The sequence below is a fragment of the Trichomycterus rosablanca genome, chromosome 10, assembly GCF_030014385.1.
Source record: "Trichomycterus rosablanca isolate fTriRos1 chromosome 10, fTriRos1.hap1, whole genome shotgun sequence".
NCBI classification, from domain to species: Eukaryota; Metazoa; Chordata; class Actinopteri; order Siluriformes; family Trichomycteridae; genus Trichomycterus; species Trichomycterus rosablanca.
This window is the reverse complement of record NC_085997.1, coordinates 1,331,357-1,350,902: the sequence shown is the minus strand read 5'-3', so window position 1 is coordinate 1,350,902 and position 19,546 is coordinate 1,331,357. Positions and strand designations below refer to the sequence as shown.

Genomic DNA, 19,546 nt, shown 5'->3' with positions numbered 1-19,546 from the left:
CCTGTTTTCTGTTATTAATAATATATTGCTGTTAAATTGGTATAAAATCTTATAAAAAGCTTATAAAGTGTTCAACAGGAGAGGCTGCAGTCATTGTGTCTGCTAGCCTGCAATAAAAAGAACATTGTTGACTGATTTTATTTATAAAGACTTTCTAGCTGTCATATACAGTCCAGCAAGCTGTAATTCAGCTTTTTATACTTTGATTAAACCTCTGAATGGAGCATCAAGAGCTATCAAAACATTCGTAGATTGTTTTGGATTCTAGTGAAGTAAAGATATTTTAAGGTCAGCGTGTTCTCATAACACTGGAGATGATTATGAAGAGGCCTTTAGGCAGCACCACATGTGTTTTATTAAACACGCTCCCCCCGATCTCCCAAAACCAGCGTTACAGAGCGAGATCTAAACAAGATGCATTAATAAACTGTGTGATTAGGCAGTGGAACAGAAAAAACTCAACACAAGAACTAACATTACAGCTGCAGAGTCTAATAATCTAGTGAAATGTAATTTTAAAAGCTCTATAATTTGCTCATTGCCTAATAATATTAAACATTTATAAGCTGTAATAAAGCCCCTATATACCAGCACATAGTGTACCCACTGTGTTGTACTTACATGCTCTTTTAGCAAGCGGTTGAGGGTTAAATGTGGGTACCGTATCTCTAAGCAAATATGTGATGTCTAACATCACAGCTGAACACACACCGACTGTAAAATGTGGAATGTAGCACCATAACGGCATTGACAATAACTTCTATCTTAGGAAATGTTTACTCTGTTTTAGAATCAGGGGAAGGCAGACATGCAGTCTGTCAATCTATAGAAGTTGCAATGCTTCCTGGTATAAAATGCAAAAACTCCCTCTGCAGCAGTAACAACATCTTCTGTTTTATCCGATCTCTCAAAATAGTTCATTTACCCGACAAACTCTCTCTCCTTTAGCTGCAGTTTTGTGTTTTGCTGAACTGGCACCTTTATTGGACACTTTGCAGGTCATGCATTCTGCCAAGGATCCCGACCAATTCGTCTGTGACAGTCCAACAGTGGAAAAAAAGGAATTTAAGTGCTCCTGAGAAACATTATCATTATGAGGTCTTTAAATTCCCAGCCCTCATTACAATCGTAATGAAAATGCTGTAAACGACAGCAGATGTGCCCTGGTACTGGGTTCTTCAGTGTGTGTGCAGGATTGAGTTCAGTCCAGGATACAGAATAAAGTTACTGCCGAAAAATTCGACATCAATCCACAACAAACACGGGCAAGATGGTGGCACAACAGGTCCTGTGTGTGTTACTCAGCTCCTGCTATAATATATTATATGGAAGTTGGCATCTATTCCACATTCCTTTGGGTAGCACATTTTGTCTAGATTACATCTAGATTAGACCTGTCAATCACCATTGTGTTTCTTGGTGTGCTTCTGGACAAAAATATTTTATCAGCTGGCAAATTTGGCAAATTTGATGGCCGGAAACGAGCATTTGGCTGTGTTCCTCTAACACACCTTTGTCTTAGGACATATTTTTGTTGCCCTCCTGATTATTGGTGCTTGCAAACATGGGTAAATTTTTTATTTAAAGAATAAACACAATGCAGCGATCCATCCAGCCCTGATCAAAACAAAACCTGCTGATACCCAGAAAGCACGTGCACACAGTGCCTACACAGCAGCATTTAAACACTAAACACATTCATTCTGAATAGAAAAATAAATAAAAGCTTTTATGCTTTCTGACACAAATTATGTAAATTACACTTGAAAAAACGACAGATTTGACATTATATTTGTGCAAGCAGCGTGAGCTCGTGTGGCGGAATGCTAACAGATTCATTAAACATAATAATGCAGACTTTTTAAACTTATAAAATGCTTTATTTATTTCTCTTTTTAATAAAAATGTTACATAGCAACCTTGAGTGCTACTCCAAACAGTCGGAGTAAATACATTTCTTAAACTTTTAAGTTTTATATCACTACTAATACAGAAAAAAAACTCTAGAAGATTGTGATGCCTTTACACTTTATCGGTACATTTCCAAAATCCTCTGTGCAAATTTGTTGTTTTTTTTAAACGAAACTTTTTCGTGTCCGTCGTATTACAATTTCTAAAAACTGACCACCGCCAGTGAACTTCTGTCCAAAATAATTTGACATCCACTGCTATACATTTTTTTTTACAGTCTGAAACGGTCAGCGGTGGCCTATACCGTGTGCTTCAGTAAGTGCTCCGAAAACGCCCCCCACATCCCCGAGTGTGTTCATAAACTCTGATAAGTGTCCTGAAAAGACTTGGTCTGAGTAAAGTGATCGCAAGTGTGTGTCTGACAAAACAAAACAAAACAAAATAAAAATAAAAATGTAAAGTAGTCCTGGAACTTCATCCTGTCGTGATGAGGAGTGAAGTCATCCGATCCCGTTTGTGCACAGATATTACAGTAGCTTGTGAATACGATACGCCGATACGCCGTGTTTTCAGTTTGTGAGGGTTATGTACAAGCACCTCGGTTCTACATTTGACAAACACGTTCCACGGGTGGGAACTTCGCTATATGTGACAGGAACTTGAGAGGGTGCGGTGGCACGGTGGCCGGCAAAGCGTGTAAAAATACGACTCACATTTATACCTAAAGTGTAGGATACTTCTCTTATTTACATGTAACCGTGTAACACACCAAACATAACGTTTAGATCTCTGTGGTTCTTGCGAATCGAACGATATTTCAAAGATCTGAGTAGTAAAACCCCTGCAGGTTTGACGAACGCACTACGCTAGCACACCCATACATACAAAAATAACGTAGAACGGTTAACCGGGCAGCCCTCGTACATCGTGTCCTTGTAGTGTTTTGCACCGAAGTTCTGCACGTTTGATTGAAACAGCATTACAGTGATTGCGCCGACTGTGATTCGTCACTTACCGTGATTTTGCTACTGGGATATAATACGAACTAAAGTACTACACGACCTGGATGAACTCAACTCTCGTGTCAAGGCAACGTTTATTCAAACCAGACAACCGGCACCTGCGTATAGTGCAGCGAAAACAAGAGACGATCAGCTCAGCTGGTCCGTGTTCAGAAGAAATGTGCAAATTATAATGTCAAGTGGCATAAAACAAGAAAAAGAAGATAAAGCGACAAAAAAAAAGATGCATGGTGAGATTTATCTAGGACAGTTTAGTGCTGGGATGAACTGAGGATAGCTGCGAGGGACTAAAAGCTGGCTGGGGGTTGAGAGCCGTTATGGGGTAAAGTCCATGATGGAGAATGTCTCCGTACGAAGTCCCCACAGGGTGCCTGTATAAGTGGGCGGGGTTGGCCGCCTGGGCCAGTAACTGTCTCTGCATCATTATGGAATGGATGGCGAAGGGGGGCATGAGTGGCGAAATGACAGCCTGGTTCTTCAAGTACTGTAGCGGATGCGAATAGCCGCGGGGGGCGTGAGGGCCCAGGCTGTCACACATGTCCTGAACCTGAGATACGAAGGCCCCAGGATACAGCCCTGGGAAGATGGAGGAGTGCATGGGGAACTTGTGTCCCTCGGCGGAGTAGCCGTTGATGTGCACCGCGTGTGCCAGCTCGGCCAGCTTCACCGACTCGTTGTCGGGCTCGGGGATCCGTGCCTTTACGGACGCGTCTCTGGGCGTCGAGCAGTGCATGGGTGTGACGGCCCGGATCTTCTTCTCGGTGGGTCTGTTCTCCAGCTCCTCCAGGTTTCTCTTCAGCGGTCGTGCCGCGCCAACGTTCTGCGGGCTGCTCTTGGCGCTCAGGATCGGCCGAGAAGTCATCTCGTCTAACTTGTAGCCGGCCGTCCCGTCTCCGCGGCCACTGTGCGCCTTATGGTGGTGTTCCAGCACCTTTTTGGGAGCGGATACGCTCATGGGAGGAACCCGACAGGCTCTGGGGTGAAAGTCCGGGCTCGAACGCTGACCGCCGCTTGATTGAAAGACCGGAGCGCTTTTAAGGTCTTGCTGCATCATGGAATGTGACGGGCCGGGCAGTGAAGACCCGGAGAGGGGCAGTTTGTGCGGGGAGGATTTCGGGAGGCTGAGATCTGTCGGTTGCTCATCCGGTGATCTTTCGCTAGGGGAGCCTTCTTTACGATTTAGACAGGAGGAGTAGGTCAGGCTTTCCCTGTCCGAATGTTGACTCTGTGGGAAACCCTTGGCGCTCTCAGAGTCCCATGAGTACCCGTCCCGGCTCAGGTACTTGCTCAGCTGGTCTTGCCGGTAGAGGTTATGTAAGTGTTGTGAGGAGTAGAAATCACTTAGGTAACTGGGCACCTGACCAGGACAAGGCATGTCTGTGGATTTCTCCACGTTGAAATGGTGATTGGTTCTGACAGCGGGCTGTGTCTGGTGTAGGGGTTGGCGCTGGGGGGCTTCTGAGGGGTAGAAATCCCTCTCAGCACAAATCTCTCTATGAGAGGCTTCCATGGAGGCTCTTCGGTCATCGCTGCTTCGAGACTTGAAGCTCTGGGCGTGCTGGATGACAGATGGACGCTTGATCACGACGTTCGCTTCGCTTCTGCTGGAAGGGATTTGGGGGCACTGTTGCTCAGCCGTTGCTTCCTCGGTAGCGCCGCCGGATGCGTTTTTGTTGACCAACGGGGGAGGTGGACCAAAGGGGTAATTATTGTTCAGACTGGCACCGCTGACCTGGGACAGCATCTTCTTTTTAGCGAGAGGGGACATGATGCCAGGGTTACCCCGGGGATACAGAACCGAGTTGTTGTAGCTCAAACTCTCGTCCTTGGTGGAGATTTCGGCCCTCTCAGTCGGATTAGGTATTACCATGTTTACATGGTTCTGGCTCTCGTTTATTTCAGCCTGTTCGGTCTTCCCCGTCTGGGGTCGTAGTGGCACAGACGCAGCAATCGGAAAAACCTCAGAGTCTTCGGATTTGAGCGGCACGCTGTCCTGCGGTAGGGGCGCATGATTGAGCGATTCGTGGTCATCGCTGTCCCATGAGGACTTTCGAAGAGGTTTCTCATCTTCCTCCTTGACAATCAGCTGCACGTCGTCATCATCCATGCTTGGACTTTCTGTCTGACATTCCGTCTGGTCAGAGATCGGAGACTGCAGAGCTTCTACTGGCTCTTCGTCCTGGAGCTCTTGCTCGTCATCGAAGTTCTCCGCACCCTAGACGTGCACATATGCATGGAGACAAAAGACTAGTTAATTACCTAACTATGGACCATGCTAGCTCATATTCCAGCAGCAGCTCTGTATTGTGTCTCTGGCAGAAAAGCCTGAGGGAAAAAATAAGCTTTCTCCTACAAATAAAACATAAAACATGCGCTCCGAGTGGCAAACAGACACCGTCGACGCCTTTGCACGGAGACGTTTGAATAACTAAAAGCTGATAAATGATCTAACACACCTACGTGAGCTTAGCCGCAGGCTTAGCATTGACAATGCGCCGCTAGTACTGTGGGTAATTCCCTTCCGAAAAGAAGGTGTAAGTGGAAAAAAAATCCCACACAAATAGGATTGCATAAGACGGTCGGACTGCTCGTCGTGTCACGCTGGTGGAGCATATCGATTCCAAGTATTTCTTTCTTCAGGAAAAAATTTAATGAAAGAATTTTAGAAACAGAACCAATCAGCAACTGACCTTCAAATTCAGAGCCGTTTTCAAGACCCTGACGTGCAATTCATGATGCATTTTGACGTTCTCCTTGATTGAACTGAACCTGCCATGACTACTTATGTGTGGTAATGAGTAAATACCCCGGATACCCCACTTTCCAAACCACTTCCAAGCATCCGGCGTGTTTTAATGCACCAACGATAAGTCATGGGCCCCCATTTACTAGGTGAAAGTTCGCCTCATGAGACATACTGCCCAAAATCAGCAACATCTGACGTGTCATGGCATTAAGGAGATGCCAGTTATTTCTGCAACTGACTTTCCTTTGGCTGAATAAATGGACCACATACTTGGAACACTAACAGATCTTGTATTTGGTTGTTCATTGTGGGTTTTTAAGAATACGCTGCGCTCAGAAAACATATACAAAACTCGCCATGGGCCTGGTGCCAGTCCTGCCAGTACACCAAAGCTCCCGTTGTTTAATAAACAAGCTTTAATGAGGCGGATTTTTGCAAATATTAGAAACATTAGAAGCACCCGGCTAATACGATGTGGAAACAGGTCTGAACCGCAGAGACATGGACTCTACAAGACTTCTAAAGGAGCCCTGTGATATCTGGTACCAGCAGGTCCTTCAACTTCTGGACGTTGCAAGGTGGATCGTCTATGATCCATGATTCCATTATTCCATTTATCAGACCAGTTGGCCTTCTTCCATTGCTCCGATGTCCAGTTCCGAAGCCTCTGTGCCAATTGTGGGTGCTTTCAATGATGGACATTGATAGATGCCAAAGACTTCGTGTCTTCATGTCTTAATTCCTGGTGTTTATGTTCAAGGGAAATTTGGGGGAACAGACGAGGCCAAAATATACATTAAATATATAAAGTATAAAATATATCATTATATATAAATATATCATTTTAATACAAGGCCTGACCTGAGCTGCAGGATCATTGGGCCCTCTGCCCTGGGGGCTGGCTCCGACATGCCCTTTATATGACGTCGAATAGGGGCCCGAGCAGCTAGTGACTAAGAGCCAAGATTACAGAGGGGTAATGGGGCGTGACTGCTGGTTGGCAGGGCATGTAACACTCAATAGCCCTGATTGTTTTGGTGACAGGAGAAGGACTGAATGAACAGAGCTTCCTAAAGCAGGAACGCTTTGATTTGTGACACGGGAGCCAGGGCACAAATCTCAGCAGCCGTGTTTCAAAACCTCTCCTTCATATTAGATCTCAGTTAAAATGTCAAGCGCTTTTTTCCTCCCTGGAATTTTATTTTCATCTTTTACCTCGTACAGAGCACAATCAATTATCTGAAGAGGGCTTTTAAATGACTAAACATTCCAGACGGATGAGCTAGGCACAGCCAGCCCCCTATAACAGCCGTCTTTGTTTCCATGCCGCATCCGATTACTCATTTTATGCAAAGCGGAGATGAATATGAACCGTCGCAGTTCTGAAACGTGTCGGAATCTGACACGTCGTGAGAAAATTGTTAAAACAGGCTTTTAATCTCGACTGTAATCGTTTTGTTATTCATGTGAACATCATAAGCTGATTTTTATTCGCCTCTGAGAGCCGTGCTCTTGTACACGCTCTGGGTTTTTTTTTCATATTGTTTGCTTAACCAGATACACATTTGCAAATAAGGCCTGATTTATTAGCTTTTAGGGACAAAAACAAGCCTGCGGTTTATATAAACACGACAATATGGCATCAATTCGCTGATACAGATCGTACATTTTCCAGAGCAGCCGTCGTTATTTTTTGTCTTTTATTTACAGGGCAAAAATCAAAGCCTGAGAAAAAGGGACAGAAAGCCTGATGCTGACCAGCTCGGAACTGGTTTACGGTAACAATACAACCATTCCAAAGGGTCTGGAGTCAGCGATGCAGTGATTTACAGCGTCACAGACTTCAGTTCTGCTAAGACACTCGCGTTAAAACCGGACGCCCCTGACAGAGCTGTTCTACAGGCTTCTGACAGCTTTTTTGTTTATGAAGACAAAAGGCAGACAGACTTAAGTATCCTGCCATGCCCCCCCCACTTCATTATTATATTGTTATGTCTTGAAAAGAAAAGTAACATGTTGCTCTCCAGATTCGTTGTGAATCTTTGACTGACCGGTTCCGAGACTTTAGCCGACGAGGCGTCCTTTTCATTCCGGCTCTTCGTGTTTTGCTCGTCTTTGGGCCGCTTGATGGAAAGCACTTTTGTCTTGGTGCCCGCTTCCTGGGCGCCGGCCTCTTGCTTTCGGGCCTTGGCAGGGGGTAGGGGCTTGTCCTCCTCTCCTTTTGTGTATCTCTCGTAGGGCAGGATTAGTCTGTGGAGAGAGAGAAGGAAGGAGAGAGGGAGAGAGGTGAATTTTTCTGGCTAATTTAATCATTACTTTGAATTCTCACCACTCAACATGATAATTAAATATTTTTCTGTTTTATCGTTTTATAGAGACGATAAAGGAAGAGGAAAATGCTCCCGCTCTGTTAAGTAAAGATTATCAGCCACTTTTATAGCATTATATAGCATAATAACAGTACACACTATCTTAATAACAGTATAACAGTCTCTTAAACAACACACCTTGACATTTTGGTTAATAAGAGGACGTACATGACACTATATGCGTATTAAGTGATGGAGATGAAAATAGAAGTACGGGTGTACGTTCCTATTGAAGATGCCCACAGTTATGGTTCAAAACCAAAACATTTTATCTCCATTCCTTTGAGTATTGCCCCTCTGACCTCTGGCTTTGTTATTACCATGACCCTCAATTACACCCAATAATGGGGGTGTGTTTGGTGCATTGTTTTTTGTTTTTTGTTATACTGCCGTTTTTGCCGAGCACTGAGCAAAGCAGTTGCTGCTTTTAAGGATTTAATCAAAGGCGTATTTAATGATACTCATGTTTTATGTGAACACTTCTTTCCACAAGAGCTCTTGGCACTTGCCAGGCTGTCACTGTAAATAAGAACTCGTTCTTAATGTCTCGCCTGGTTAAATAAAAGTAAATAATTAAATATCTAAACACTGTCGTAATGATTTTCCTTTCCTTTGGCGTGCATATCTGTGGAAATCTCGTCCATCCCGTGTGATCTCTCCCCGCATACCTCTGCTGTTTAATAAAATCTGCAAAGAATTCATTTCCGCCGCTCGGATAGGTCGAGTGTTTGCTCAACGACGAAGCATCCAGGCCTCTCGGAGCTGGAGCTGGAGCCGGGCCATGACGAGCATGCTCGGGCAGGAGGGCCGGGGTTTGGCCGGTGGCCCGCAGTGGAGCTGAGCGGGAGCCCGGCGGGAACATTAATCTTCAGATCCCATTACCGAAAGAGTTTAAACATGTTACAGCTGCTAAAACTGGAAAATGGCTCGCTCGGCGCGGTGGAATCGAAATAGCGGGCGAGTGCCAAATACCTGATTCGCACTGTAATGTTTCCGTGTGTTTATATAATAAAAGCATAATAACGAGCACAATGACTTATCCTGTTTGCAGTTAATCCTCTGAAATCTTCCATACCACCCCCTTTTTACTCCCCGGGTGCCCTCTCTTATCTTTAAGTAGGTCTTACGACTGACCGAATTAGCCCACGCTGACCTCATATCGCCTAGTTTTAACGCACCGAGGGAGAATCGAAATCAGATGTCTGGTAATCTGCTTATTCGGCGTATTATATCATAAAGCCCGCCTCAGGATAAAAATAACAGTCAGAAAATAATTCCTCTCAGAAATATAAATATTCCCCTTGTGCAAATATGTTCCGAGCCACAGTTCCCATTCTTGTTCTCCTTTCTAGAGAAAAAGTCATAAAAAAACGACTTCCTTTACAAGCGAGGCTGCAAAATATTTCCTCAGAAAAGAAAGAAACTCAGAGCTCAGCAGCCGCATCCATACCGGCGGTGACTGGCCTGGGATCAAACCAAATTCCCCCCGAAAAAAAAAATCTGCAATTATATGTTTTACCCTGCTTTACATTACTATGGAATAAAAACGACAGCAGTGATGTGAAAGACATGAGGTATGCAGATGCAGGAGTGAGGACGTACAGTGAGGGAAAGGTCGAGCTCGTTAACGGCGCTGGCATCCGCAGACTCTGCTTTTAAATGAATAATAAATAACAAGCTTATAGACGGGTGGCACGCCGCGCCTCACAGCAAGAAACGCCTGTGTTCGATTCCCCAATCGGGCGACTGGAGTAATTTGCTTAAATTGGCATTTATTTAAACACCGATTGTCAAATTAAAATTCGAATCGAATATTTTTATTCTCCCCAGGTTCGAATCTGGTCGCCCCCTAGCCGGCACGATGGGCAGACAAAATCGAAAACTAGTCTGCCGGGTGGGAAAAGACGGGACTAAAAACTAAAAAGTGGGCCATCGGGGGTCAAAATAAAATAGTAAAAAAAGAATAGCAGTATGCTGAGTCTAGTATGCGATATATACTGAGTGTTGTATGCAGTATATACTGAGTGTAGTATGCATTATATAGTATGCAGTATATAATAAGCAGTATGCAGTATATAGTATGCAATATATAGTATGCAGTATATAGTATGCAGTATATAGTAAGCAGTATGCAGTATATAATAAGCAGCATGCAGTATATAATAAGCAGTATGCAGTATATGGTATGCAAATGAGTATTTTAAATATAAACGAATCAGAATAATGATTTAGTATGCTGAGTTAAAAACTGCACTCGCTCTTTTACCCCTGCTCTGTGTCCTTCATGTCCCTGAGAGCCGTCTGGGGACTGAGTATTTTAAGGCGGCCTCGGCTCAGTGCCAGTGAGGAAGGGCTGTGAACAGCAGCGGAGACGGCGGGGGTACACTCTCCACTCGGAGTAATTATTGCGTTCTTTGAGCTAAATTGTTTTAAAAGGGTTTAGAGTTTTGCTGTAGAAACGAGCGTTACATAAGAGCTGAGATTAGAGGCCACATGGAGATACGCTGTGACTGAATCTTATTATGGCTCACACACACACACACACACACACACACACACGCACACACACATGGTTTTTAGCCAGGCTGCCATCTCTGTGGCGCTGCCCTTATCTGTCAGCATTATGAAGAGGTCTTTATTCTCGCCACGATTCCTAAAGTAATTACACATTTAAATGAATAATGAAGAGCCGTTCCGCATAAAGCAGTGGTCTTATTACCGCGCAAATTCAATTTAGATACATTTATGCAGTCTGACTAATCAGTCAGAGACGTGAATATGTTTATTTCCTTTTAAATATGCAGGCGCACCTGATTCGCCTGTCAAATAGGATGTATTTATATTTGTGTTCGAATGGGTCCTCTGGTCATGCAGAATTATTTAGTATTTGGCATGTGGGTGTTTTTACTGCCTGGTAAATAAAGTCGCACCTTTCTGCACGCATTTATATCAACACCGCATTTACCACATTCAGTTACACCTACAATTAAAGCAGGTACAATCCATATATAGTATGCAGTATATACTAAGTGCAGTATGCAGTATATACTGACTGTAGTATACAGTATACAGTATATAATATGCAGTATATAGTATGCAGTATATACTGAGTGCAGTATGCAGTATATACTGAGTGTAGTATGCAGTATATAGTATGCAGTATATACTGAGTGCAGTATGTAGTATGCAGTATATACTGTGTGCAGTATGCAGTATGTAGTATATACTGAGTGCAGTATGTAGTATGCAGTATATACTGAGTGTAGTATGCAGTATATACTGACTGTAGTATACAGTATGCAGTATGTAGTATGCAGTATATACTGAGTGCAGTATGTAGTATGCAGTATATACTGAGTGTAGTATGCAGTATATACTGACTGTAGTATACAGTATGCAGTATGTAGTATGCAGTATATACTGAGTGCATTATGTAGTATGCAGTATATACTGAGTGTAGTATGCAGTATATACTGACTGTAGTATACAGTATGCAGTATGTAGTATGCAGTATATACTGAGTGCAGTATGTAGTATGCAGTATATACTGAGTGCAGTATGTAGTATGCAGTATATACTGAGTGTAGTATACAGTATGTAGTACACAGTATGCAGTATACAGTATGCAGTATATACTGTGTGCGTCTGTTTTAAACTCACGCCGCTTTGTTGTTTTAATTTCATACCAGAAACGTGGTGGGTGGGAAGGTCCTCCAGGTCAGAATCTGTTTTCCTCTCCTCTTCTCTGCTCTACAGCTAAAGCTTCGCGGGGCTAAATAACAAACGTTTCACGATATCAGTGTGAACGGCGTCTTTGTTATTAGCACGAGCTCCTGTGATCGATACGCCGCAGAAAACCAGCAGATAAGCCTTCGTGGGTTTATATAAAGCATTACGTAATCCCATAGGATCATGGGAGAAAATAACACCGCCAGACAATTGAACGTTGCCACAGTAACAGACAAATATAGAGCGCTAATTTATCACGGTCGAAAACAGGTTATATAAATGCGCCGCTGCATGCGCAGGATATAATTTCATGTGTGTTTCTGAATAAGTAATGCACACTGTTATTAATTACTAACTATTATTATTATTAGGTAAATATAAGGAATAAGGCGGTGCAGACAGCGCACCTATGAGAGCAGAACGTGACCTCTGTAAATGTTTAATCGGGGTCAGTTACACACCCACCGGCCCCCCGAATAAAGAAATCTATTAAAGCCGCCGCGGGGGCCGAATCTCCAGATTTACACTGATGATTGGCACGGCTGTTCTTCTGCAGTTAGCATAAGACACACTGCGGAACGTTATCTGTACCGAGAAGCGTCGCGCAATTAGCCCGACTCGAGCCGCCGCTATAAATCAGATGCTTTTGTGTTCTGAAACAGAACAGCGACGGAATCTCACGCCGGCAAACGAGGCCGTAAACGGGCGCGGAAACTACAACCGTAATGTAATTACACAGAGCAGGGATTTCATTAGGATCTGTTAGCTTCCTTCCTTCTGTACTTCCTTTCCTTCCTTCTTCTGTAATTCTCTTCCTTTCCTTCCATCCTTCTTTCTTCTGTATTTCTTTTCCTTCCTTCCTTCTTCTGTATTGCCTTCCTTCTTTCCGTATTTCCTTTCCTTCGTTCGCAGGGATCACAGGGCTAATACACACACTCACTTGATTTTATTATCTCCAATTAGTCTGACTGAAACCGGAGTACCCATATGAAACCCACATTATGAAACTACACGGAAAAACCTGCAAACAGAAAGGGCAAAGGTGACAGTGCTACCCACCGAGCCACCATGCCGCCCTTTACAGATACAGATAGAGTATATATTAATCAGTCAGTACTATAGTCAGTGCATTTTGATAAGTATCATTCAAATCAAATATCATTCTGATTGATATTTTAGCGAGTGCACAGCAGTGGTGGTGGCGGCGGCGGTGAGGTCTGAGGATTACCGAGACGTTACAGGGTTTTGCAGAACGCTTGCATAATTCATCATAATCTGCTGAATATTGTTATTGTTTGTTGCAGCCGGCGGGTTTAACTGAAGCTCCGGCTGCTTCAGGGACACAAACAGCTGATGCAACGCTCACAGCTACATATCAGAGTTATTTTAGATATTTTAGATATTCTAGACACGTCGTTAAAATCTACTTAAATCTTAAAAAAAAAAACTAGCAGTCCATAAACCGTTTAGGTTTACTTAGATTTACTTTTACATTTGTGGCATTTAGCGGATGCTTTTATCCAAAACGACTTACAATTATGACTAAATGCGAAGAATAAAGAAAACATAATAATAATAAATATCTGCGCTGTACGATATGGGCTCGGAATGCTGCTATCTGTTGAGCGGAATTCACAGTCGGACGTTTTCTGGAACAAAGACGTCTCCGGGAGGAGGAGGAGGAAATAAATAAGCGCGGCCTGATTGATCAGCGCGACCGACCTATATAATTAAAAAGCAGCAGGAGAGGAGGGAGCTGGATACGCCGCAGCCTCTCTCAAGGTTATTCGTGTCGTTTTATGACCCGATTTGCCATCAACGTTCTTTTTTTTCTACTTTTCTCTCAGCAAACGTGCCGGAGCTGAATAAATATCGTTAGCGCAGGTTATGGTCCGACCGCCGAGACGTCGCGGCGTTAATTAGCGGCAGCTGTTGAAACGTTTTGGCAAAGTGTGAATCAGATCTGAGAATTTAACCCGAGATTAAAGCGACACGAACTTTTTATGTTTCACTTCTGCATTGATGAACGTGTAACTCTGTTACTCTTTGATCTTTAACAAGCCCAAACTTTGAAACAAACCTGCATTCTAAATCTAGTCATATCCGATTCCCCTCGCCCCCTCCATCACGTGTGCAGAACCGACCGTTTCTTTTCACCTGCACTCACTTCTCACTTCTTTTAACTATCGCTCACGGAGAGTCACGCATCAATCCCCATTATCAATGAGATCGAGAGTAAGACAGACAGACAGAGACAGACAGACAGATTATAGATAGATAGACAGAGTCAGACAAACAGGCAGACAGAGTCAGACAGGCAGATAGACAGACATATAGATAGAGACAGACAGACAGACAGACAGAGGCAGACAGAGACAGACAGGTAGAGACAGGCAGACAGACATATATATAGATAGAGCCAGACAGCCAGAGTCAGGCAAATAGACAGACACAGACAGACAGACATAGACAGAGAGATATATAGATAGATACAGACACAGAGAAAGAGACAGTCGGACAAGTAGAGAGACAGGCAGACAGACATATATATATATATATATATATATATATATATATATATATATATAGATAGAGACAGACACAGAGATAGAGACAGACAGACAGACAGGTAGAGACTGGCAGACAGACATATATATAGATAGAGACAGACACAGAGATAGACAGACAGACAGAGACAGGCAGACAGACAGATATATAAATAGAGATAGACATAGAGATAGAGACAGACAAATAGACAGACAGAGACAGATAGAGATAGACAGACAGACAGATAGACAGAGACTGGCAGGCAGGTAAAGGCAGGACGACAGACAGACATATATATACACAGAGACAGACAGAGACAGACAGACAGAGTCAGACAGACAGATAGACAGACAGACTGATAGATAGATTACAGATAGAGAGACACTTTATTGATCCAGAAGGAAATGGACCACATACACCCATAAATCTGTTTGTGTGTTTTGTGTTTATATTTCAGAAGATAATTTGGGATATTGAACCCACCTCTCGTAGTGTCTCCTCGTACACGTGGCAGCGCTGGTGCTTCCCGGGTTTCCACCCAGCTCGTCGTAAACATTTTTCCACTGTCGGCGAGCCGTGATCTGAAAAACAACGACAAAAATAACGTTTAAGACTTTCATTAGTTCTAAACTCTCGTATTGGTCATAAGTCTGGGCTGTGGGGTCGGGTGGCAGGAGAAACGTCAGACATCTGGCAAAAACCTACATCGTTGTTAATCGTCAGTATTTACCGACTGTCTACCAACTTTTTAATGCCATGAGCAAAAAATGCTTTCAGTTAAGCGGGTAGCCACTGATGCGCCGGTGCTTTCACATCATCATCACATGAAAATCTTCTTCCCCTTAAAGCTTCCTCGAGCGTCCAGAAAGGTGGAAATCAGACGGAGCTCTATAAATCCGGACTATAAGCGTCTTTCAGACTCTCAGACATGACCAATTCCTCCTCCCTCCCACCCTCACTGCTTATAACCCTGGTAATATAGTCACTGGTAGTTGTGTATTGGAGTCCATGGATGCAACACACACACTCACCAGCTCGTATCCTCCCAGCTTCTGAGCCGCCTGAAACATCGTCCACAGATTTACTGCAAAGAGAAAAATAAGAATAAATATCAATACAGGAGATGAAAATAAAGAGTCGCAGCTCGATGCGCTAGTCAGCGGCTTTTTATTATTTACAACGTACGACTAAATACACTTAAATAATTCAGACCCACCAGCTCATGTACTAATAACACTAAGCTTCAATTATACAGACTTTTACTGCCGGAGAGGTTAATTAATCCTGCTTCAGTCTCCACACACACACACACACACACTCACACACACTCATACACACAGACACTCATACACAAACACATACTCATACACACACACAAACTAATACACACAATCACACTCATACACACACACTAATACACACACAGACTCATACATACACACTCATACACACACACACTAATACACACACACAATCACACTCATACACACACACTAATACACACACAGACTCATACATACACACTCATACACACACACACACTAATACACACACACAATCACACTCATACACACACACTAATACACACACAGACTCATACATACACACTCATACACACACAATCACACTCATACACACACACATATACATACAGACACTTACTCATACACACATACTCATAAACACACACACGCACACACACAGAATTCATCACACCAGCTTTCTCTTATGCACGTCTTCATTTTGTCCGCATCACCAGCAGCTCTTTCTGATGAACTGCACCATATTAAAGCAGCCCAAAACAACACACACACATACACTTATACACACACACACACACACACACATACACACACACTAACAACAGAATCAGTGCTGAGGTATAATGCTCAATATTTAATGCTGCATGTCAGCTGTATTATGTTAAAAGAGCCCCCGTCCTCTCAAACCTAAACCCCCCCCCAGAAATAATTCAATACCTAAACAGTGAATTTAATACTTTCTTACGACTGAAGTGATTATTGTTATTTTTACATAAGAATAAAACACAGTGGTGCAGTGGGTAGAGCAAGACAAACAAACAAACGCAGCCTGGCATCCTTTCTGCAGCACAATCCCACTGTGTAGTGTAAATATTACTATAATTATTATTTTTATGTAATAAAGCTAAAAGCCTTTTCACAGGGTTGGAGAAAAAATCTGCTGCTTGTGGACTGGAGTCAGATCCGACCGGCGCTGGTACATATTCATGAGCCGGAGAACCTTTACACTGATGACTGCAGTAAAATCAGGAGGGAAATTGAAGATGAATATTAGCATTTGTGCTTTCAGCATTTCCATAGCGAAGGGAGGCGTGTTTGTGCGCCTGTTCGCATCACGCATGCTAATTAAGGAGCCGAATCCAGAGAATTGGAACAGGCACGGCGGACGGGCGCTATTTATCTCCGCTGCGCTCCTCCAAAGTTACACTGACCCACTTACCACTGCAGATAAAACTTTATCACTTCTTTAAAAGGAAACCGGGGGACACGAACCGGCCGGACGCACCCAGTTTAAACATTCCAAACCATACACAGCCTCAAATAGGGGGTTCCATAACCATTACTTCCATAACCCCAAAAATAAAGGGCATCAGACCCCAAAAAGGAGGACATCTGAGCTTAAAAAAAGGACATCAGACCCCAATAAAGAGAACATCAGACCCCCAAAAAGGAGAACATCAGACCCCCAAAAAGGAGGACATTAGACCCCAAAAAACAAGGGCATTAGACCCCCCAAAAAAGGACATCAAAAGTCCAAAAAAGAGAGCATCAGACCCCAAAAAGAGGGCATCAGACCTCACAAAAGAGGGACCCACACCCCGAAAAGGAGGACATCAGACCCCAAATAAGTTGGCATCAGACCCCCAAAAATAAGGGCATCAGAGCCCAAAAGGAGAGCATCATACCCCAAAAAGGAGGGCATCAGACCCCAAAAAGGAGAACATCAGACCCCCAAAAAGGAGAACATCAGACCCCAAAAAGAGGGCATCAGATTTCACAAAAGAGGGCATCAGACCTAAAGGAGGGCATTAGACCCCAAAAAAAGGGCATCAGACATCACAAAAGAGGGAACCACACCCCGAAAAGGAGGACATCGACCCCAAAAAGAAGGACATCAGACCCCAAATAAGTTGGCATCAGACCCCCAAAAATAAGGGCATCAGAGTCCAAAAGGAGGAACATCAGTACTCACTCTGTTTGAAGCCGAGGTACGGTATTCGCTCGATGGGCGTCTTCCTCTCTTTCATGTACTTGTAGAGAGCCACCAGAAAGCTCTGCTCCTCAGCGCGACACTCCTCGCCCGTCTCCTCGCCCGGCTTCTCCTCCGCCGGCGCTTTCTTACAGCCGCCGCTCTTGGGTTTGGGCATGACCGCCTTGGTCTCGGTTTTAACCTGGAACACCAGTGAGCAGCAAACATGACGTAAGTTTCATGTCCATGCAGACGCCCGACCGGTTGATAGCACCACGCAACCTGACCTGTTTGAAGCTGTAATATGTTCTAAAAATAACTAATTCTCATGATCGCGCTCTTCGGTTTCCAAGCACCGGCGCACCAGCGGTGGGCGTGTGACCCGGCGGGTGAGCGTGTAAGGCCCGGAGTGTCGGCGATGGCCCACACGCGTCTGCCGAGCCATCTGCTGCCACAGGTCAGGCGCGTTTATTTCCCGAAATGGAGCTATCAAGGCTAGCAGGAGACGTGACCGCGCGAAAACGCCGCCGCAGCGTAAACGCTAATCCACTAATCCTCAAAATGAGGACTTTTAAAGGACTTCATGGTGAACAATAAAGCCACTGAGGTGGAGACGAAGAAATAAAATAAAAAAATGTGCATTTTTAATAAAAGTACCTTGCTGGGCGCTTTGGGCTCCACATTACTGGGCTCCTTGGCACCTCCGCTCTGGCTCTGTGAGTCCCTGCGCTGGCACACGGAGAGTCTCTTCTTGCGGGGCCGGCCCTTCAGGTTGGGTGCTGTAAACACAGGAGGGATTGTTTAGCTCACGGTCGGGCGTCCAGATACTTTTGGATCATCCACAGGCACAGTTCAAGGTTCATACTACAGAAGATTGTGTTTCTTGATCAGACGGTGTTTCTTGATGAAAACAGTCAACATGTGGCGAAGCCCAGTAGTCACATTCAACGTCAAGGTTGGTCCGAGCCCAGAGCTAAACCTCCTCATCACGCTCTCACTGCTGTTGCTTCAGGATCTTTAACAGGTTCTGATCAGTACAGTCTGAGAGTGTTTTTGTGTTTAAGTAAAATCCTAATTCAGCACCTTCTGGTATAGTTCCTCAGCCCTGAGCAGCAGGGGGTTGTGGGTTGGGAGGAGGACGCAAAAACAGCGCCTTAAATTAAACCCGTCCTTACCAAAATAAACATTTATATAAGGGAGCTTTTATGTCACCGTGGCAACAGACGAGACTGTTTCGCATCGCGCGTCCCGCTGAGCCCTCGGCGGCGGTAACGAGCATGTTGATAAAACCGGTTCCTTCTGAAATATTACAGGATATGTAATGTATGTAGTATATATAGTATATAATCATATGTAGTATATGCAATATATAATATACAGTATTTAAATAAGTATTTGATCCCCTGCTGATTTTGTAAGTTTACCCCCTTACAAAGACTTGAACAGTCTATAATTTTTATGGAAGGTTTATTTTAACAGCGAGAGACAGAATATCAACAAAAAATCCAGAAAAAAAACATTAAATAAAAGTTATAAATTAATTTGTATTTAATTAAGGGAAATAAGTATTTGATCCCCTACCAACCAGCAAGAATTCTGACCCCCACAGACCGGTTATGTGCCCATGAGGCACACAAATTAGTCCTGTCCCTGTATAAAAGACTCCTGTCACAGAATCAGTTTCTTCCGTTCAAATCTCTCGACCACCATGGGCAAGACCAAAGAGCTATCAAAGGACGTCAGGGACAAGATTGTAGACCTGCACAAGGCTGGAATGGGCTACAAGACCATCAGCAAGAAGCTTGGTGAGAAAGAGACCACTGTTGGTGCGATAATTCGAAAATGGAAGAAATACAAGATCACAGTCAATCACCCTCACTCTGGAGCTCCATGCAAGATCTCACCTGGTGGGGTAAGAATGATTCTGAGAAAGGTGAGGTCAGTCCAGAATTACACGGGAGGAGCTTGTCAATGATCTCAAGGGAGCTGGG

At 43.9% G+C, this 19,546-nt stretch overlaps 1 protein-coding gene across 1 annotated transcript in view; it reads right to left on the bottom strand.

Annotated features, from left to right (window-relative positions):
* Positions 1–1,897: 1,897 nt before the first annotated feature.
* The window catches only part of arid5b (AT-rich interaction domain 5B), a 58,106-nt gene continuing 40,457 nt past the window's right edge, over positions 1,898–19,546 (bottom strand). Inside the window, exons 5-10 of the mRNA XM_063003476.1 lie at positions 18,213–18,334; positions 17,559–17,757; positions 15,356–15,408; positions 14,808–14,905; positions 7,731–7,929; positions 1,898–5,148 (exon numbers count right to left, since the gene is read on the bottom strand). Of these exons, the coding sequence (XP_062859546.1) occupies positions 3,175–5,148; positions 7,731–7,929; positions 14,808–14,905; positions 15,356–15,408; positions 17,559–17,757; positions 18,213–18,334 (2,645 nt within the window). The 3' untranslated portion in view covers positions 1,898–3,174. The remainder of the gene's footprint in view (positions 5,149–7,730; positions 7,930–14,807; positions 14,906–15,355; positions 15,409–17,558; positions 17,758–18,212; positions 18,335–19,546) is intronic.